Genomic DNA, 21,923 nt, shown 5'->3' with positions numbered 1-21,923 from the left:
AATCCTCCGCTTTCCCACATCTCTGTACCGGGGGCCCCGAGAGCTGATATCACCATAATCTTCCGCTTTCCCACATCTCTGTACAAGGGGCCCCGAGAGCCGATATCCCCATAATCCTCCGCTTTCCCACATCTCTGTACCGGGGGGCCCCGAGAGCTGATATCACCATAATCTTCCGCTTTCCCACATCTCTGTACCGGGGCCCCGAGAGCCGATATCACCATAATCCTCCGCTTTCCCACATCTCTGTACCGGGGCCCCCCGAGAGCCGATATCACCATAATCCTCCGCTTTCCCACATCTCTGTACCCGGGCCCCGAGAGCCGATATCACCATAATCCTCCGCTTTCCCACATCTCTGTACCGGGGGCCCCGAGAGCCGATATCACCATAATCCTCCACTTTCCCACATCTCTGTACAAGGGGCCCCGAGAGCCGATATCACCATAATCCTCCGCTTTCCCACATCTCTGTACAAGGGGCCCCGAGAGCCGATATCACCATAATCCTCCGCTTTCCCACATCTCTGTACCGGGGGCCCCGAGAGCTGATATCACCATAATCCTCCGCTTTCCCACATCTCTGTACCGGGGCCCCCCCGAGAGCCGATATCACCATAATCCTCCGCTTTCCCACATCTCTGTACAAGGGGCCCCGAGAGCTGATATCACCATAATCTTCCGCTTTCCCACATCTCTGTACCGGGGGCCCCCGAGAGCCGATATCACCATAATCCTCCGCTTTCCCACATCTCTGTCCCGGGGGCCCCGAGAGCCGATATTCATTGCACTTGGGCAGGAATCCCTTATTCTGAACCCTGTGTAGTAAACAAAGACATGTAATGCATTAAATGAGAATTCCAGCAAATCACATTATTGTTACAAAAGAAAAATTGTTGCAAAGAACTCAGAGCGCCGATTTTATTGTCCTTCGTCTTCCTCCTCGTGCATCCAGCAGTAAACACGCAATCCACTTGTGAACCATTGTGTATTAAAAGGAGTGCGCTGTCCCTTTAAAAAGTAACAATACCTATACCACATGGCTGACATACAAAAATCAAATGTGAATTGTGCCCCACTGGGCACGTGCAAGAGTGTGCTGTGCCCATTAAGGGTAGAAAATCTCTATAGTGAGTGACGTTACCAGTGCCGCTGATCCCTCAAAACATGCTTGTGCTCCGCCACCAATATAAACCATGCCCCAGATTCACAAAACACTTACGCCGACGTATAACAAGTTATGTATAACGACGTAAGTGCAAATGTGCGCCGTCGTATCTGTGCGCCAGACCCACAAACAGATATGCGCCTAAAAACAGGCTACACCCCGCTGCTTTCCAGCAATGCACCCAGCTTCTTCCCAGCAGCAGTATAAGGAAAGAGGGGTACACTGTGATGTAAGGGAGGGTGGGGGACCCAACTTCTGATGGTGGGGGGGCCTCTTGACATGTAATGTAAGGGGGAGGGGGATGCGCTGGACATCTAATCTTACAGATACAACCTACCCTTTCGAGGGCAATCATAATGCTGATGCGGCCCACCATGAAATTCAGTTTGGCACCCCTGTTCTAGTGCATAGTTACCAATCACGCTGTATTGAGAGGGGTCTCACGACCAGAGGTCCTCTAAAGGGTCTTCATATGATCCCACAGAAAGTCTCATTGATGTGAAGACCTTTGAGAGGACCTCTGGTGAGACCCTTGTCAATGCAGCGTGATTGGTAACTATGCACTAGAGCAGGGGTCTCCAAACATTCTAAACAACGGGTCGGTTTATTGTCCTTCAGACTCTTGGAGGGCCGCACTTTGGCCAGTGGGAGTGAAATTTTTCTTGGCATCAGTGGGAGTAAACATCTGGTATTAGGGGGAGGAATAGTGCGGCCCCATTGCTGGTATCATAGGGAGGAATAGTGCCCCATTTGTGGTGTCAGTGGGAGAAATGGTGCTCCATTGTCCGTGTCAGATGGCAGAATAGTGTCTCATATCAGTGGAAGGGATAGTGCTCCAAGGGCCGGATAAAGGCAAGCAAAGGGCCGCATCTGGCCCTCGGGCCACAGTTTGGAGACCACTGCACTAGAATGTCTACTAACATCAGCAATATGCTTTTTAAATTATACATTTGATTTATTGAACGCAATTCCTTCACAGCAAACCCCATCTTCTGAAGAAGACCCTGATGGGTCGAAACGTGTCAGGATTTCATGTATTTACCAGCATTTGTTGACTTATAATGTCACGTGCTACATTGCGTTTGCATCGTATGTATTTATTTTCTAGCCTCTGTACCAGAACTCATATTTTAATTGTCGACGTCACTTTGATACGGTTGTCATCGATAAAAATGTATACTTTTGTAAATTCCATCTACCGAGAAAAACCCTTTTGGGGGAAACTTCCTGTAACGGTCAGGGGTTAACACCGTTCACGATATTCCATTCCACCAACCCAGGACAGCTTATCCGACACTCCAACAATCCAGCAGACACGATCCATTGGATTTTCCCAGAATAACGAGACACACACAGCTCTGTTTCTGGTTCCAAAATGAATGAATGCTTTAATGGTAACTCTCAGCTTTTAATACAGTTAGAAAGCATGCTGCAGTAATCACAGGGACAATGAAACACTCCACCCAAAACATCACACAATGGGTGCTTAACGAGTCCCCCTCAATCCACATCCCAGACAGACATTCTGGCACCGAATCTACATGAATCAATTACTATAGCAGACATGACTTTTAGAGTGTGTTACTCACAACACATATTAGCATTAATAGAACTTTCACACAATACAGGGCTAGTTAGTATTGTACAATGAAATATCTTAGGAGCCAGACTCAATTAACACCTCAACAGTCTATTAGCTAGATTCGCGTAGGGTGTCCTAACTTTGCGGCGGCGTAGCTTAGCGTGTTTACACTACGCCGCCGTAAGTTAGCGAGGCAAGTACTTGATTCACAAAGTACTTGCCTGCTAAGATACGGCGGCGTAGCGTAAATGCGGCGGGCGCAAGCGCGCCTAATTCAAATTCGGCTATGTTAATGGAGCTTGACCTGACGTGATTGACGTTTTTTTGGAACGGCGCATGCGCCGTCCGCCTACATTTCCCAGTGTGCATTGCGGCAACGTACGCCGCACGGGCCTATTGATTTTGACGTGTACGTAAATGACTTAAATCCCTATTCATGGACGACTTACGCAAACAACGTAAAATTTTCGAATTTCAAAGCGGGAACGGCGGCCATACTTTAACATTACTATTCCAACTATTTGTTGGAATAACTTTAGGCCTGATAAAGTGTTACGTAAACGGCATATCTGTACTGCGTCGGCCGGGCGTACGTTCGTGAATAGGCGTATCTAGTGATTTATATTCTACGCCGACTGCAATGGAAGCGCCACCTAGCGGTCAGCCTAAATATTGCACCCTAAGATAGGACGGCGCAAGGCGTCGTATCTTAGATATGTTTAAGTGTATCTCTGTTTGAGAATACACTTAAACTTAGGTCGGCGCAGATTCAGAGTTAGGTCGGCGTGTCTACTGATACGCCGACCTAACTCTACCTGAATCTAGCTATATGTGTCCCCACATGAATGAGTCGCTGTGCTATTGACCTGTTGGGGTCAGAATTACCCACCTGTAATATTCCAAGATCTCCTGCAATACATGAATTATCATTACTGTCCCATCTCGTTTCTCAGCCATCCTATGCCCCTATCGGACATAGGATGACCCTAGACACAAGAGCCATTGGTGAAGCTGGCACGGGAGTACCCCACATCCTTCAATAGTCTCTGGGTATCACGGGCCGTTCCGCTACACTTCCCTTTTAGATATTACTCGGGTGGCAGCACCTCCCTCTTTTCTCCTTTTCCCTCTTTACCAGGTTTGTATCACCTAAGCCCCACACATTGGAATCTTTTCCTTCTATTTATTGTATGACCAGCGACAGCCCCGATCAGGCCGCTGGAAAAGCCCCATTTCCTGGCACCCCAGTGCCTGTAATGCCTCCGTATCTGCGCAGGCTTGTTGTATGGCGGCGGTTTGGCATATTTATGTGAAGGGCAGAGGCTCTGGAGTCGGAGAATGTCAGGATGATGCAACAAAACACTTTATCTAATTACCCTGAAAGCTTTTTTCTCTTCCATGACATGATGTAGAGGAAGGGGGGGGGGCCTTTCTACAACGGAATGAAAGGTGACTCATCACATCAATAACAATTATCTCGGGGGCCAAAGATTTCCAAGTGTAATTGCAGATCTTGATAATGTTAGGAGGACATAATTGCCTTCATATTGCGGCGCAGAGATGGAATGGCGGAGGGATAATGAAGCAATAGAGGTTGATTTATCCCGAGTGGAGCTGAGCGCCGCGCCGAAGAAGACGAGGGGGGCCACCAAGGCAGAGGAACCACAAGTGTCATCAAGCCCTTCGGGGAGGGGGGGCAATTATAGTTGACCTGTAATGTAAGACGTGGTCCGCGTTTCTGATAATTATGGATTTTTGGAGAAGGCGATCCTTCTACAGCCGTCATGTCTTTATACAGACAGTGTGGGTTTGGAGCACCGGAGCCCAAAAAATTCGATGGAGTCTGCATATCAGAGTGTAGTAACTCCAATGGGGCAACGCTCAGATCCATTCCAATGGAGCAACTGTCAGATCCTATTCCAATGGGGCAACTCTCAGATCTACTCCAATGGGGCAACTGTCAGATCCACTCCAATGTGGGGAAACTCTCAGATCCACTCCAATGGGGCAACTCTCAGAGCCACTCCAATGGGGCAACGCTCAGATCTACTCCAATGGGGCAACTGTCAGATCCACTCCAATGGGGCAACTCTCAGATACACTCCAATGTGGGGAAACTCTCAGATCCACTCCAATGGGGCAACGCTCAGAGCCACTCCAATGGTCCAATGGGGCAACTGTCAGATCCACTCCAATGGGGCAACTCTCAGATTTACTCCAATGGGGCAACGCTCAGATCCAATCCAATGGGGCAACGCTCAGATCCACTCCAATGGGGCAACGCTCAGATCCACTCCAATGGGGCAACTGTCAGATCCACTCCAATGGGGCAACGCTCAGATTCACTCCAATGGGGCAACTGTCAGATCCACTCCAATGGGGCAACTATCAAATCCACTCCAATGGGGCAACGCTCAGATCCACTCCAATGGGGCAACTGTCAGATCCACTCCAATGGGGCAACGCTCAGATCCACTTCAATGGGGCAACTGTCAGATCCACTCCAATGGGGCAACTCTCAGATCCACTCTAATGGGGCAACTCTCAGATCCACTCCAATGGGGCAACTCTCAGATCCACTCCAATGGGGCAACTCTCAGATCCACTCTAATGGGGCAACTGTCAGATCCACTCCAATGGGGCAACTCTCAGATCCACTCCAATGGGGCAACTCTCAGATCCACTCCAATGGGGCAACTCTCAGATCCACTCCAATGGAGGGGCAACTCTCAGATCCACTCCAATAGGGCAACTCTCAGATCCACTCCAATGGGGCAACTCTCAGATCCACTCCAATGGGGCAACTCTCAGATCCACTCCAATGGAGGGGCAACTCTCAGATCCACTCCAATGGAGGGGCAACTCTCAGATCCACTCCAATAGGGCAACTCTCAGATCCACTCCAATGGGGCAACTCTCAGATCCACTCCAATGGGGCAACTCTCAGATCCACTCCAATGGGGCAACTCTCAGATCTACTCCAATGTGAGTAGGGCCCCCCGTGTCTAAATTTTGCCAAAGGCCTCACAAAGCCTAGAGCCGCCTTTTGACTAACAGCACACTAAAATGACCCAAGAAACTATTTTAGCCCTAAGTGCTGCTTGATGTTTAAGAATTGGGGCCCCTGAGTCTGTCACGGAAGGTTTCCTTTAACAGCGCAGTCTTTTCCGTGACCTTCCCGCAGCAGCGCTCTCCTAATAGACGTAATCGAATTATCGTTCCTGGAGAATCGGTTTTGTTGCTAATTATGAATGAGCCGCAGCGATTGGCTGTCTGTCTTTATATTGGAGGGAATTATCCCGGGAGAGTGAAGCATCCTTCCTGGAATTGACTTTTCATAGATTTACCCTTTTCATTGTACTGGCCTGGGCATCATTGAAATAAAACCCGCCTGCTGCTCACCAATCACATTCCAGATCTCAGATTTGGTTGGATATTTTTTCATGCAGCCAATGGTGGTCGATAAATGATCAATTTATTTTCCGATCGATCTCTTCCGATAGGAATATTCAACCTTTAGTCAACAACTCAATCGATCAATATCCCCCACAGGGACGTGGTTCTCAACTCCTGTCCTCAGGGCCCACTAACAGGCCAGGTTTTATGGATTACCTTGGGGGAGATGCAGACTAGAATACGGCAATCACTGAGCAGCAAATGATATCAGTTGTGATGTATTTTAGTTATCTTGCACACCTGTCCTGTTAGTGGATCCTGAGGACAGGAGGTGAGAACCTCTGCCACACAGGGACGTGGATTTCAATCAGTAGTTAAAGGGAAAGTTCCAATCATATAATCATCTCCTGTGTCTGTTATACTTCTATTCATCTTCAAGCTCTTAAAGTGATTCTAAGGTTTGTTTTTATTTTGTTATACTTATCTGCTCTGTGTAATGGTTTTGTACAGAGCAGCCCGGATCCTCCTCTTTTCTTGGCTCCTCCCCCTTGATCAGTGCCCCCAATAGCACTTGCTATAGAGCCACTGGTCTGTGCTCGCTCCCAAGCCCCTCTCCCCATACATCCATAAGACACATAGAGCCATGGCTCGGCCCCACCTCCATCGGTGAGCCCCCCCACCTCCATCAATGAGCCTTCCCTCCCCACCTCCATCAATGAGCCTTCCCTCCCCACCTCCATCAATGAGCCTTCCCTCCTCACCTCCATCAATGAGCCTTCCCTCCCCACCTCCATCAATGAGCCTTCCCTCCCCCACCTCCATCAATGAGCCCTCCCTCCCCACCTCCATCAATGAGCCTTCCCTCCTACCTCCATCAATGAGCCTTCCCTCCTACCTCCATCAATGATCCTTCCCTCCCCACCTCCATCAATGAGCCTTCCCTCCCCACCTCCATCAATGAGCCTTCCCTCCCCCACCTCCATCAATGTGCCTTCCCTCCCCCACCTCCATCAATGAGCCTTCCCTCCCCACCTCCATCAATGAGCCTTCCCTCCCTACCTCCATCAATGAGCATTCCCTCCCCCGCCTCCATCAATGATCCTTCCCTCCCCACCTCCATCAATGAGCCTTCCCTCCCACCTCCATCAATGAGCCTTCCCTCCCCCACCTCCATCAATGAGCCTTCCTTCCCCACCTCCATCAATGAGCCTTCCCTCCCCACCTCCATCAATGAGCATTCCCTCCCCACCTCCATCAATGAGCATTCCCTCCCCACCTCCATCAATGAGCATTCCCTCCCACCTCCATCAATGAGCCTTCCTTCCCCACCTCCATCAATGAGCCTTCCTTCCCCACCTCCATCAATGAGCCTTCCCTCCCCACCTCCATCGGTGAGCCTTCCCTCCCCACCTCCATCGGTGAGCCCCCCCCCACCTCCATCAGTGAGTCTCCCCCCCCCACCTCCAGCAGTGAGTCTCCCCCCCCCCACCTCCATCAGTGAGTCTCCCCCCCCCCACCTCCATCAGTGAGTCTCCCCCCCCCCCACTTCCATCAGTGAGTCCCCCCCCCCCCACCTCCAGCAGTGAGTCCCCCCCCCCCCCCTCCATCAGTGAGTCTCCCCCCCCCCACCTCCATCAGTGAGTCTCCCCCCCCACCTCCATCCGTGAGCTCCCCCCCACCTCCATCAGTGAGTCTTCCCCCCCACCTCCATCAGTGAGTCTCCCCCCCCACCTCCATCAGTGAGTCTCCCCCCCCCACCTCCATCAGTGAGTCTCCCCCCCCCACCTCCATCAGTGAGTCTCCCCCCCCCCACCTCCATCAGTGAGTCTCCCCCCCCCACCTCCATCAGTGAGTCTCCCCCCCCCACCTCCATCAGTGAGTCTCCCCCCCCCACCTCCATCAGTGAGTCTCCCCCCCCCCCACCTCCATCAGTGAGTCTCCCCCCCCCACCTCCATCAGTGAGTCTCCCCCCCCCACCTCCATCAGTGAGTCTCCCCCCCCCCACCTCCATCAGTGAGTCTCCCCCCCCCCCCCACCTCCATCAGTGAGTCTCCCCCCCCCCACCTCCATCAGTGAGTCTCCCCCCCCCCACCTCCATCAGTGAGTCTCCCCCCCCCACCTCCATCAGTGAGTCTCCCCCCCCCCCTCCATCAGTGAGTCTCCCCCCCCCACCTCCATCAGTGAGTCTTCCCCCCCACCTCCATCAGTGAGTCTCCCCCCCCACCTCCATCAGTGAGCTCCCCCCACCTCCATCAGTGAGTCTCCCCCCACCTCCATCAGTGAGTCTCCCCCCCCACCTCCATCAGTGAGTCTCCCCCCCCCCCACCTCCATCAGTGAGTCTCCCCCCCCCACCTCCATCAGTGAGTCTCCCCCCCCCCACCTCCATCAGTGAGTCTCCCCCCCCCACCTCCATCAGTGAGTCTCCCCCCCCCACCTCCATCAGTGAGTCTCCCCCCCCCACCTCCATCAGTGAGTCTCCCCCCCCCCTCCATCAGTGAGTCTCCCCCCCCCACCTCCATCAGTGAGTCTTCCCCCCCACCTCCATCAGTGAGTCTCCCCCCCCACCTCCATCAGTGAGTCTTCCCCCCCACCTCCATGAGTGAGCTCCCCCCACCTCCATCAGTGAGTCTCCCCCCCCACCTCCATCAGTGAGTCTCCCCCCCCCCCCACCTCCATCAGTGAGTCTCCCCCCCCCCCCACCTCCATCAGTGAGTCTCCCCCCCCACCTCCATCAGTGAGTCTCCCCCCCCCACCTCCATCAGTGAGTCTCCCCCCCCCACCTCCATCAGTGAGTCTCCCCCCCCCCACCTCCATCAGTGAGTCTCCCCCCCCACCTCCATCAGTGAGTCTCCCCCCCCCACCTCCATCAGTGAGTCTTCCCCCCCACCTCCATCAGTGAGTCTTCCCCCCCACCTCCATCAGTGAGTCTCCCCCCCACCTCCATCAGTGAGTCTCCCCCCCACCTCCATCAGTGAGTCTTCCTCCCCACCTCCATCAATGAGTCTCCCCCCCCCACCTCCATCAGTGAGTCTCCCCCCCCCACCTCCATCAGTGAGTCTCCCCCCCCCACCTCCATCAGTGAGTCTTCCTCCCCCCACCTCCATCAATGAGTCTTCCTCCCCCCACCTCCATCAATGAGTCTTCCTCCCCACCTCCATCAGTGAGTCCCCCCCCCCCACCTCCATCAGTGAGTCTCCCCCCCCCCACCTCCATCAGTGAGTCTTCCTCCCCACCTCCATCAGTGAGTCTTCCTCCCCCCACCTCTATCAATGAGTCTCCCCCCCACCTCCATCAGTGAGTCTTCCCCCCCACCTCCATCAATGAGTCTCCCCCCCCACCTCCATCAGTGAGTCTCCCCCCCCCCCCCACCTCCATCAGTGAGTCTCCCCCCCCCACCTCCATCAGTGAGTCTCCCCCCCACCTCCATCAGTGAGTCTTCCCCCCCACCTCCATCAATGAGTCTCCCCCCCCACCTCCATCAGTGAGTCTTCCTCCCCCCACCTCCATCAATGAGTCTTCCTCCCCACCTCCATCAGTGAGTCTTGGCCACCCATCACCCTATCACTGGTTGGCTGGTTCTCCATCAATGGACCACTTTTTGGTCGGTCCTGACCACTGCAGACCAGGAACATCCCACAAGAGCTGCAGTGTTGGAGTTTCTCTGACCTCGTCGTCTAGACATTCCAATTCAATGGTTCCCTCCAATCCTTTCCCTCGTCCATTTTTCCTGCTTTCAACACATCAATTTCAGGGACAACATGTTCACCGGAAAATCCATGATATGATATTCCCTTCACCTGTCGGTGGTCAGATCGCTCTGGCTGATCGGTGTATTTTTATTACAATGAAAGTTTATCTCATAATCTGATTGATTGAAATACGATCGGATTCATCTCGGTGCTGCCAACTGATGCTAAACAATCAATCATTTTTCGCCCCTGGCCGATCGACTCTATTTGATCAAATCCATTCCAAAATCAAGTCTGAGTTGCTGTGATCAAATCGCACATTGATCGGTTATCATAAATATTGAACCGTGTGTGGCCCCCATGTTTCCTTTTCACCGATGGTGCGTTGTGACGTCACTTTGCTAACTTTCTTTTCTTTTTTTCTTTTAAGCTGATCCCTATGTGGTTACCGATGATCCAATCCAACATAAAGGTGAGTGTGCAAATCCTCCGTGACACAAACAACGTAACGCGTATGTCAGTCACAGGCTGCGATGTCTGATAATCGATCGGTGACAACGAAGTCTCAGGCGACAACCAGAGTTATTACTGCCCATGTGACCGACGTTGTACGCTTTCCGATGTTCTTGTTGTTTTATCTCGCTGAGGGCCGCTTCACGTCAGAACCCGCTGCGGGAAAAGGCGCCTTTCCGTGTGAGTTTCCTGCGCTGCGTTCGAACGCGCTTCCCTTACAATCTGCATGCAGGTGCCACTGTATTGTTAACCACTTAAGGACCGAGCCTCTTTCTGAGATTTGGTGTTAACAAGTTAAAAACAAGTGCTAGAAAATTACTTAGAACCCCCAAATATTGTACGCAGTGGAACCTCGGATTGCGAGTAATGCGGTTAACGAGCGTTTCGCAATACGAGCGCTGTGTATTTTAAAAAGTCCTGACTCGGTTTGCGAGTGTTGTCTTACAAAACTAGCAGGATTCAAGCCAAAGCGGTGTGCAATACCGCTTTTGGCCTGAGGTGGGTGGGGGGGGGGGCAGTGCTCAGCGGAGCCATTCGGAATGCCGGGAAAATCTCGGATATACTCTATTCCTGAGCTTTTCTGAGGTTTTCCAAGTTCAGCCGAGCTGTCCCCCGGCCTTTCCGAGTGATTCCGAGGCTCTCCGGTGCCCCCCCCCAGGCCGCATGCGGTATTGCATGCCATTGAAGTCAATGCGGAACTAATTATTTTCATTTCCATTGACTTCTATGGGGAAACTCGCTTTGATATGCGAGTGCTTTGGATTACAAGCATTCTCCTGGAACGGATTATTCTCGTAATCTGAGGTTCCCCTGTATATATTTTTCTCTAACACCCTAGATAACAAAATGGCGGTCGTTGCAATACTTTTTCTCGCACCGTATTTGCGCAGCGGTCTTACAAGCGCACTTTTTTGGGAATTTTTTTTTTTTACTTAAAAAATAGGACAACAGTAAAGTTAGCCCAATTTTTTTTTATATTGTGAAACATAATTTTACGGCAAGTAAATTGATACCCAACATGTCACCCTAAAATTACGCCAGCTCATGGAATGGCGAAACATTTTTAACCTTAAAAATCTCCATAGGCGACATTTAAAAAAATTCTACAGGTTGTATGTTGTGAGTTACAGAGGAGGTCTAGGCCTAGAATTATTGCTCTCGCTCTAACGATCGCGGCGACACCTCACATGTGTGGATTGAACACCGTTTTTATATGCGGGCGCTACTCACGTATGCGTTCGCTTTTGTGCGGGAGCTCAGCGGGTTGGGGGGCATTTAAAAATGTTTTGATTTATTTATGTATTTTACCTTTTTATTTTTATTTTTACACTGTTCTTTAAAAAAATTTTTTAAAAAATTGGGTCACTTTTATTCCTATTACTGTGAATGTAAACATCCCTTGTAATAGAAAAAAGCGTGACAGGTCCTCTTATATGTGAGATCTGGGGGGTCATAAGGCACTAACCGGTGTTCACCAAAGCCCCTGATGGTGGGAATGGGTTTTGCTGTGTGTTAGTAATCAGGATTGCCCCATCAGGGGGTGAGCATGCCGGGGTCCCGTGGCAGATATAGCAGGTAAGGATCAAGCAGAAGCGTAGTCGAGGAATAAGCCAAAGGTTAGTAACAAGTGGTTGTAGGTAGGGATCAAGCAAGAGGCGTAGTCGAGGAATAAGCCAAAGGTTGGTAACAAGTGGTTGCGGGTAGGGATCAAGCAGCAGCGTAGTCGAGGAAGAAGCCAAAGGTTAGTAACAAGTGGTTGTGGGTAGGGATCAAGCAGAGGCGTAGTCGAGGAACAAGCCAAAGGTCGGTAAAAAGAGGTTGCAGGTAGGGATCAAGCAGAGGCGTAGTCGAGGAGGAAGCCAAAGGTTGGTAACAAGTGGTTGCGTGTAGGGATCAAGCAGAGGCATAGTCAACAAGCCAAAGGTTAGTAACAAGTGGTTGTGGTTAGGTATCAAGCAGAGGCGTAGTCGAGGAACAAGCCAAAAGGTCAGCAGCTAGGGGTTGTAGATTGGGATCAAGCAGAAGCATAGTTGAGGAACAAGCCAAAGGTTAGTAACAAGTGGCTGCGGGTAGGGATCAAGCAGAGGCGTAGTCGAGGAATAAGCCAAAGGTTGGTAACAAGTGGTTGTAGATTGGGATCAAGCAGAAGCATGGTCGAGGAACAAGCCAAAGTTTGACCAGTGGGTGCAGGTTGGGATGAAGCAGAGGCGTAGTCGAGGAACAAGCCAAAGGTTAGTAACAAGTGGTTGTGGGTAGGGTTCAAGCAGAGGCGTAGTTGAGGAATAAGCCAAAGGTCAACAATGAGTAGTTGCAGGTAGGGATCAAGCAGAAACGTAGTCGAGAGACAAGCCAAAAGTTAATAACAAGTGATTACAGGTTGGGATCAAGCGGGAGAATAGTTGCGGAACAAGCCAAAGGTCGGTAACGATCGGTGGTAAAGATACAAGTGGCAGTAGGAGTGAAAAGAGTAAGATATTGGCTGGAGAGAGCACAATAATCTGGCAAATAGAAACATGCAAAGGCGTGGCTTAAAAAGGAAGTTCATGGGAGGAGCAAAGGGTTCAAGAGAAACAAGGTTCAAGGCAAGAGCCTTCAAGGAACCGTCCAGCATCCCAGGTGGCTCGCCAAGAAGGGCCACACAGAGCGGACGTTTCTGGTTCAGACCCGGGTCCTGATAACCGCACAGGAATGTGTTCCCATGCAATCCCCCGTGTGAACCAGCCCTAAAGGAAACACAGAGCCCTCTGGTATAGCATAAGACCCTCACAAAAAAAATATGTAATTGGGTAAAATAAATCTCCTTAAAAAGCATGAAATAAAACCTTTGGTTGTAAAATACGCCAATCTTTGCCTCAACTTCTTTTTTTTTTTTTTTGCAGCATTTATCGGCAGGGCTACAGCTCCGCCTCCACGCGATCCAGAACAACGCCAACCAGCAGAACCTGCGGATGCTCCAAGGCTCGGCGCAGTTCAGTCACAACTCGGCCGTCCTGCGGAAGTGGCTGCAGTGCACGCAGTTCAAAATGGCGCAGGTGGAGATCCAGTCTTCGGAGGCCGCCTCCCAGTTTTATCCTCTGTAACGTTTCGATGGTCTTGGTGAAACCAAAAGTATAATCTACGAGGATCGACGTCGCTGGTCGGCCTGATGGGATTAGAGGGGTATCGGGGAATATGACCCCCCCCCCAAAAAAAAACACCAATTTGGTGCTTTCAAAAGGTTCCGAAAAGGTTTCCCCACACAAAGCTGTCAGTTTAGTTTGGAGTGGAAGGAGGAGGTTGCTAGAAGCCGGATTTGGTAAAGGGGAACTCCATTGAGCCCAATGCTTACTACTCCCCTCCCCCCCCCCCGGTAACTTTCCATAAATGCTGTAAAATATATGAAATGGATGCAACCACCTGACTGCTCCAAGCTTTCTTCCCTTCATATTACCCAGCGATGGGCAGGGAAGAACATCCCCACAAGTGAGGAACTACACGTCCCGAAACGCATTGGGAGGAGCAAGTATGTGGCACAGGAAGAGACCTGAAACAATGTATTTCTTTGATTTTAGTCTAATTAGGGTTTGCTTAGAAAGGAGTTTATTGGACGTTCGCTGTTGGGCGCAAGCGTTCAATACGTGCAAAAACGGGCAATTTCTTGCTGGCGCATCCCAATAGGGGCGAGACGCTGAAGACGGTAAATCTCCTGACCTGATCTTATGTTACAAATCATCGCCGAATGCAGGAAAAGAAACAACGCAACTCTACGTGAGCCCTAAAAAAAGCCAAAGAGACTTGGCTGTGGACCAACGCTACAGGGCCGGTGCTACCACTAGGCAGCCGCCTAGGGTGTACTGATTCCTAGGGCGCCCCGGCCACTGGTGTTCCTACTCTCTCCTCTCTGCAGCAAGCAGCAGGTATGGAGGACTGTGTCTGTGTCCCAACTGGAGGCAAAGCAAACATTCATTGATGGGCGCTGGTGGGCTTCATTTGATGGGCGCTGGTGGGCTTCATTTGAATGGGCGCTGGTGGGCTTCATTGATGGGCTTCATTTGATGGGCGCTGGTGGGCTTCATTTGAATAGGCGCTGGTAAGGCTGAATTTAATGGGCGCTGGTGGGGTTCATTTGGTGGGCGCTGGTGGCCTTCATTTGATGGGCGCTGGTAGGCTTTATTTGAATGGGCGCTGGTGGGCTTCATTGGGCGCTGGTGGGCTTCATTGATGGGCGCTGATGAGGCTGAATTTGATGGGCGCTGGTGGGCTTCATTGGGCGCTGGTGGGCTTCATTGATGGGCACTGGTGGGCTTCATTTGATGGGCGCTGATGAGGCTGAATTTGATGGGCGCTGGTGGGCTTCATTTCAATGGGCGCTGGTGGGCTTCATTGGGCGCTGGTGGGCTTTATTGATGGGCACTGGTGGGCTTCATTTGATGGGCACTGGTGGGCTTCATTTGATGGGCACTGGTGGGCTTCATTGATGGGCGCTGGTGGGCTTCATTGATGGGTGCTGGTAGGCTGAATTTGATGGGCTTCATTTGATGGGCGCTGGTGGGCTTCATTGATGGGCGCTGGTGGGCTTAAGTGATGGGCACTGGTGGGCTTCATTTGATGGGCGCTGGTAGGCTGAATTTGATGGGCTTCATTTGATGGGCGCTGGTGGGCTTCATTTGATGGGAGCGCTTCATTAAAAAGGTGGGGTATACATGGGCAGGGCAAAGGGGGTGGGGTCATGGGTGGAGCCAAGGGAGGGCAGCAAAATTAGGTTTTGCCCAGGGTGTCATGCACCAGCCCTGGTGGTCATGAGGTCACCTGATCCACGTTGAAGGGACCATCTGATGGCCCAGGTCAGGTCAGTAGAGGTCAAGGCTCAAAGCTTTTGGTCACGTGACCATGGAATGGCGCGGACAGCATTTTTAACCCTTTCCCAGCAAGACATTCATTGAACATTTCAGGACAGGTTTTCTTTAAATCCACATCATGTTTTATTATCTCCACTATTCTCCGTCTACAAGCAGCCTTTTGACACCCGCGGATTCCTCGCCCCGTCTCCAGTGATGCATTGTGGGAAGGTCCCGGGAAAAGGAGACGCAACTCGCGGGGTGAAAAACGTCTGCCTGTTGTTCATCCACCATGAAAGAGATGACAGATGGAATTCTCCACATATTATTTTCTGCTGTAATTCACCCCCCTGTAAGACCTGCTTTGAATATTAATGGCGGAAAAACCGCGGGCCTTGTCAGCGGGAGGCGTTATGGACAAAAAGAAACATCTTGGAAAATATTCAGAGAGAGTTTTTACATTGAATTTATTTATTTAAACATATTTTTGTATTATATAAACATATTAAGAAAATACAGATTTTACATATTTTCTTTCTATTTAAAGAAGAACAACACCCAGTACCCCAATACCGACCGCGTGACGCAACCCCGCCCCCCTAGAAATTACCGGAAACTGTTGTAGAATCTCATATTAGCCAATGTATTTCATATTATTATTATTTCATATTGATTTGCATATATTTTATTTATAATATAATTATTATTCAGAATTATTATTCATATTGGCCCGGATTCAAGAAGCAATTGCGCCTGTGTAACCATAGGTTACACAGCGCAATTGCTTACTTGCGCCGGCGTTACGAATGCTCCTGATTCAGGAACATCGTAACGCCGACTGCAGCCTAAGATATGCGCGGCATAAGGCTCTTATGCCCGCATATCTTAGGCTGCATTCTTGCGATGGCCGCTAGGGGGCGCTCCCATTGTGCTCAGTGTATAGTATGCAAATTGCATACTAACACCGATTTACAATGTTGCGCGAGCCCTGCGTACGCAATTTACGTTGTTTCTGTACGGCGTGTTTAGCGTAAGGCTGCTCCTTCTAATAGTAGGGGCAGCCAATGCTAAAGTATACCCGTCGTTCCCGCGTCGCAACGTTCGATTTTTACGTAATTTGCGTAAGTGATTCGTGAAGGGCGCTGGACGCCATTCACGTTCACTTTGAAGCAAATGACGTCCTTGCAACGTCATTTGTGCAATGCACGTCGGGAAAGTTTCCCGACGGAGCATGTGCTCTACGCTCGGCGCGGGAGCGCGCCTAATTTAAATGATTCCCGCCCCCCTACGGCATCATTTACATTAGGCGCCCTTAGGCAGGGCAAGTTTACACAGCGCACACGCAATTTACGGAGCTACTGCTCCGTGAATCGCGGGTAGCGCAGTAAATTTGCGGGGGCGCAGGGCAAAAATGCTGCCCTGCGCCTCCGCAAAAAAGGGGCAAATCTACCTGAATCCGGGCCATTATTTTTATTCAAAATCAACATTTTCACTATTAATGAAAAACGATTATGGTAGATAATATTTGGTAGATTAAAAAAAAAAACACAGCTAAACATGTCTGAACCAGAAAGAAAAAAGCTACCGCCATGATTTAGTGTGGGGGGATGGGGGGAGGGGGTACTTTGTTCTGCTCTTCATGACCTGGGCTGTCAAATCCTGACTTAATGTAACGAGCGGGCGAAGGAATTTGTGTCGGGTCCTGGAATAAAAAAAATTATGTGTTTTCTATTAAAAAGAAAAATAATATTTTATATATAGTGGTTATATTTAGGGAATTCATCTGCTGCTATATTAAAAAAAGATATCATAGTTTGAGTTATAATTGTAAAATTTATCTGAAAGAATTATTTTTTAAATACAAAATAACTTTTTTTTTTATTTACTGTATTTTTTTATTTACTTTGTGCGCCATAATTTGTGTTTTAACATAATATATCTATCTATCTATATATATAAATTGCCCTCGTTGGCCACAACATTATAATTTTTTCAGAGAAAGACAGACAGCAAAAAAAAGTAAAATAGAAAAGGTTGAGCAAAAGTACACAAAAGACAACCAAGCTTACAAGAAACAAAAAAAAAAATGACTTGTGCCAGAGATCCATAATAAAAAGGTTGGAGGGAAAAAGAAACATAAAAGAAAAAAAAATGTGCAGACAAAAAAAGAAACATTGTATGAAATAAATAAGGAAAACCTTTTCAGTACTAGAACCCAATTTAGGAATAAGTAAGAAAAACAGGCCCCCGAGGGATGCACAGTAAGTGCCAGGGGGCCACAGGTGGGTAGCCCCCGAGTGACGCACAGTAAGTGCCGGGGGGCCCCCGAAGGACGCACAGTAAGTGCCAGGTGGGGCCCCCGAGTGACGCACAGTAAGTGCCGGGGGGCACAGGTTGCTAGCCCCCAAGGGAGGCACACTAGGTGACGGGGGCCCCCCGAGTGACGCACAGTAGGTGCCGGGGGGGCCCCCGAGTGACGCACAATAAGTGCCGGGGGCCACAGGTGGGTAGCCCCCAAGGGACGCACAGTAGGTGCCGGGGGGAGGGGCACAGGTGGGGCGCCAGGGTCTTAGACGTATGTATCTATATACATGGAGTGTTGATAGCGTAGATCTGTACATATCTGTATACATAGAGCCTTTCTATCTATATCCAGTATTTCTATATGAAGAGAAGATTTTTTTACCTATATATATGTACAGAATGTCTGATCATCAATTGTAATCTATCAGAGATTAGTCATCTATACATTGATCGTCCTCGTCTCCTCCCTTATAGGTACGAAGGAAATGGGGGGGCGCTAAGATTACTTTAAAAACACATTTCCTGTCTTAGTTTTTAAAAAATTTAGTCCAACTCCAGCCAAGGCCATTTTTATTTTTATATTTGGATGGATTTGGGGGGGGGGGGGTTTAAGCTCCTGGCAGGTTGTGATTTCTGGTTTTGACCCCCCCCCCCCCACAAAAAAAAAATAGTCAGCTGGTATAAATCCTGTAGCTGCTGACTTTTACCAGATCTAGTGACTGCAGAGTCCTGGGGGGAGCAGATCTAGTGACTGCAGAGTCCTGGGGAGAGCAGATATAGTGACTGCAGAGTCCTGGGGAGAGCAGATATAGTGACTGCAGAGTCCTGGGGAGAGCAGATCTAGTGACTGCAGAGTCCTGGGGAGAGCAGATCTAGTGACTGCAGAGTCCTGGGGGGAGCAGATATAGTGACTGCAGAGTCCTGGGGAGAGCAGATGTAGTGACTGTGCAGAGTCCTGGGGAGAGCAGATGTAGTGACTGCAGAGTCCTGGGGGGAGCAGATATAGTGACTGCAGAGTCCTGGGGGGAGCAGATATAGTGATTGCAGAGTCCTGGGGAGAGCAGATCTAGTGACTGCAGAGTCCTGGGGGGAGCAGATCTAGTGACTGCAGAGTCCTGGGGAGAGCAGATCTAGTGACTGCAGAGTCCTGGGGAGAGCAGATCTAGTGACTGCAGAGTCCTGGGGAGAGCAGATCTAGTGACTGCAGAGTCCTGGGGAGAGCAGATCTAGTGACTGCAGAGTCCTGGGGAGAGCAGATATAGTGACTGCAGAGTCCTGGGGAGAGCAGATCTAGTGACTGCAGAGTCCTGGGGAGAGCAGATCTAGTGACTGCAGAGTCCTGGGACACAGTGACACCGGCTGCTAACCCTTCCTCCGTAGAAAAGGAAAACTGCTTGGCTGCTGTTGGGCTTTAATTTTTATGTATCAATATTAAAGTGGAGGTTCACCCTATAAAAAAATTCTAACACTACATCCAGCACCGTGCTGCATATAAAATGACACTGACCCTTTTTTTTTTGCCGTAGATATCGTTTACCCGTGGAATTCACCGCGGCTTCCGAGTAGGGAATCCTGCGGGAGTGGGCGTTCCTATTGTCATGTCAATTGATTGACATGCTAAACGACGGCGCACACAGCGTGTCACGACTTCCCGAGGAAGGCTCGGCTCTATTCGGCGCCTGCGCACCGGCGCCGAATAGAGCCGACCCGAGCTTCCTTCGGGAAGTCGTGACACGCTGTGTGCGCCGTCGTTTAGCATGTCAATCAATTGACATGACAATAGGAACGCCCACTCCCGCAGGATTCCCTACTCGGAAGCCGCGGTGAATTCCACGGGTAAACTATATCTACGGCAAAAAAAAAAGGGTCAGTGTCATTTTATATGCAGCACGGTGCTGGATGTAGTGTTAGAATTTTTTTATAGGGTGAACCTCCACTTTAACAAAGAGCGCAATGTTCAGGGATTGGACGGATCGTCTCGCTGACATTTTAGCTCATTTCCGTGTTTCTATTTTCGGGATCTCGTTATTTATTTCCCGGAATTCCATTGGACTGGCTGAGATGAATGACGATTCCTGATAGGATTTTACTTTGTGATCATCGCTGCAAATTTTATGACAGAAATTCTATAGAGAGATAGAAATATTATAAGAAGAGTCGGAATATCCTTCTATATTATCTATAGGAAGAGTCGGAATATCCTTCTATATTATCTATGAAGAGTCGGAATATCCTTCTATATTATCTATGAAGAGTCGGAATATCCTTCTATATTATCTATGAAGAGTCGGAATATCCCTCTATATTATCTATGAAGAGTCGGAATATCCTTCTATATTATCTATAGGAAGAGTCGGAATATCCTTCTATATTATCTATAGGAAGAGTCGGAATATCCTTCTATATTATCTATAGGAAGAGTCGGAATATCCTTCTATATTATCTATGAAGAGTCGGAATATCCCTCTATATTATCTATGAAGAGTCGGAATATCCTTCTATATTATCTATGAAGAGTCGGAATATCCTTCTATATTATCTATGAAGAGTCGGAATATCCTTCTATATTATCTATAGGAAGAGTCGGAATATCCTTCTATATTATCTATAGGAAGAGTCGGAATATCCTTCTATATTATCTATAGGAAGAGTCGGAATATCCTTCTATATTATCTATAGGAAGAGTTCTATCGGAATATCCTTCTATATTATCTATAGGAAGAGTTCTATTATAGGATTACATTGTAACAGACGACGGATTGTAAGATTTCTATTGTAACAGGAAAGAGATTGTAAGAGTTACATTGTAACAGATGTTGGATTTATATAGAGATTATTCGAATTATTACAGAGGAAGGAGCAGCCCATGGAATGTTATGACTCTAGTTCAGGCTTTCTCAGTACAGTCAGGGTCCCCCCCCCCCCCGGTTGCCCCCACCACAGGACCCTGTTGTCCCCGGATCACCCGGTGATGAGTTGCCATAGTGTGGATTGGCCGGTCACCAGCACCGTAAGAACCAATGATGCTTTAGGGCAGCGATGGAGAACCTTGGCACCACGGATGTTTTGGGACTACATTTCCCATGATGCTCAGGCACGCTGCAGTGTGGGTGAGCATCATGGGAAATGTAGTCCCAAAACATCTGGGGTGCCAGGGTTCACCATCAATTTTTTAGGGCCAGGATACATGACGTCATTGGCTATGGTAATGGTGGCACCATATATCTATTCTCCCGATATTCGGGGCCCAATCACATTTTGCCGATCTGGTGAGTTGTGTTAATGCAACATAGTTACATAGATTGAAAAAGACACAAATCCGTTGAGTTCAACCAATAGAAAAGCTCCATATACACATTCTATTACCCACCAGAGGAAGGAAATATACGTGCAACCAATTCCCATTCATGTGCGTTGGGTCCGCTCTTTCCTTTCAATGTTCTGCCAATAACCTGCCCAGGAAAGGTGTAAATGGGCCCTGAAGGGGTGTGTTTCCGGTGAAGAAGGTTCCGGAATATAGAGTTGTGTTTCCGGTGAAGAAGGTTCCGGAATATAGAGTTGTGTTTCCGGTGAAGAAGGTTCCTGAATATAGAGTTGTGTTTCCAGTGAAGAAGGTTCCGGAATATAGAGTTGTGTTTCCGGTGAAGAAGGTTCCGGAATATAGAGTTGTGTTTCCGGTGAAGAAGGTTCCGGAATATAGAGTTGTGTTTCCGGTGAAGAAGGTTCCGGAATATAGAGTTGTGTTTCCGGTGAAGAAGTTTCCTGGAATATAGAGTTGTGTTTCCGGTGAAGAAGGTTCCGGAATATAGAGTTGTGTTTCCGGTGAAGAAGGTTCCGGAATATAGAGTTGTGTTTCCGGTGAAGAAGGTTCCGGAATATAGAGTTGTGTTTCCGGTGAAGAAGGTTCCTGAATATAGAGTTGTGTTACCGGTGAAGAAGGTTCCGGAATATAGGGTTGTGTTTCCGGTGAAGAAGGTTCCGGAATATAGAGTTGTGTTTCCGGTGAAGAAAGTTCCGGAATATAGAGTTGTGTTTCCGGTGAAGAAGGTTCTGGAACATAGAGTTGTGTTTCTGGTGAAGAAGGTTCCGGAATATAGGGTTGTGTTTCCGGTGAAGAAGGTTCCGGAATATAGAGTTGTGTTTCCGGTGAAGAAGGTTCCGGAATATAGAGTTGTGTTTCCGGTGAAGAAGGTTTCCGGAATATAGAGTTGTGTTTCTGGTGAAGAAGGTTCCGGAATATAGAGTTGTGTTTCCGGTGAAGAAGGTTCCGGAATATAGAGTTGTGTTTCCGGTGAAGAAGGTTCCGGAATATAGAGTTGTGTTTCTGGTGAAGAAGGTTCCGGAATATAGAGTTGTGTTTCCGGTGAAGAAGGTTCCGGAATATAGAGTTGTGTTTCCGGTGGAGAAGGTTCCGGAATATAGAGTTGTGTTTCCCGTGAAGAAGGTTCCGGAAT

The 21,923-nt window shown here is 49.1% G+C and overlaps 2 protein-coding genes across 4 annotated transcripts in view; both read left to right on the top strand.

Moving 5' to 3' along the window:
- UNC79 (unc-79 homolog, NALCN channel complex subunit) overlaps nucleotides 1-14,160 on the top strand; it is a 218,786-nt gene extending 204,626 nt beyond the window's left edge. For all 3 annotated transcript variants that reach the window (XM_040333248.1, XM_040333247.1, XM_040333246.1), the window contains 2 exons: nucleotides 10,266-10,307; nucleotides 13,228-14,160. In XM_040333248.1, coding sequence (XP_040189182.1) covers nucleotides 10,266-10,307; nucleotides 13,228-13,428 — 243 coding nt within the window. In that variant the 3' untranslated portion in view covers nucleotides 13,429-14,160. The remainder of the gene's footprint in view (nucleotides 1-10,265; nucleotides 10,308-13,227) is intronic.
- Nucleotides 14,161-20,387: 6,227 nt separating this feature from the next.
- LOC120920476 (enterin neuropeptides-like) lies at nucleotides 20,388-21,343 on the top strand. Its single transcript, XM_040332588.1, has 2 exons — nucleotides 20,388-20,534; nucleotides 20,957-21,343. The coding sequence occupies exons 1-2, from the start codon at nucleotides 20,509-20,511 to the stop codon at nucleotides 21,240-21,242; spliced, it is 312 nt and encodes a 103-aa protein (XP_040188522.1). The 5' UTR covers nucleotides 20,388-20,508; the 3' UTR covers nucleotides 21,243-21,343.
- Nucleotides 21,344-21,923: the final 580 nt, after the last annotated feature.

This window comes from Rana temporaria, chromosome 13 (genome assembly GCF_905171775.1).
Source record: "Rana temporaria chromosome 13, aRanTem1.1, whole genome shotgun sequence".
Classification (NCBI taxonomy): Eukaryota; Metazoa; Chordata; class Amphibia; order Anura; family Ranidae; genus Rana; species Rana temporaria.
The sequence above is the reverse complement of the archived record's forward strand: the minus strand, read 5'-3'. Positions and strand labels throughout refer to the sequence as shown.

Excerpts from the sequence above, each read along its gene's own strand:
- LOC120920476 (XM_040332588.1), top strand. The coding sequence starts at position 20,509 with ATGGAGAACCTTGGCACCACGGATGT. Across the intron at positions 20,535-20,956 it reads AACCTTGGCACCACGGATGT|TGTGTTTCCGGTGAAGAAGG; the intron begins TTTGGGACTACA and ends GCCCTGAAGGGG.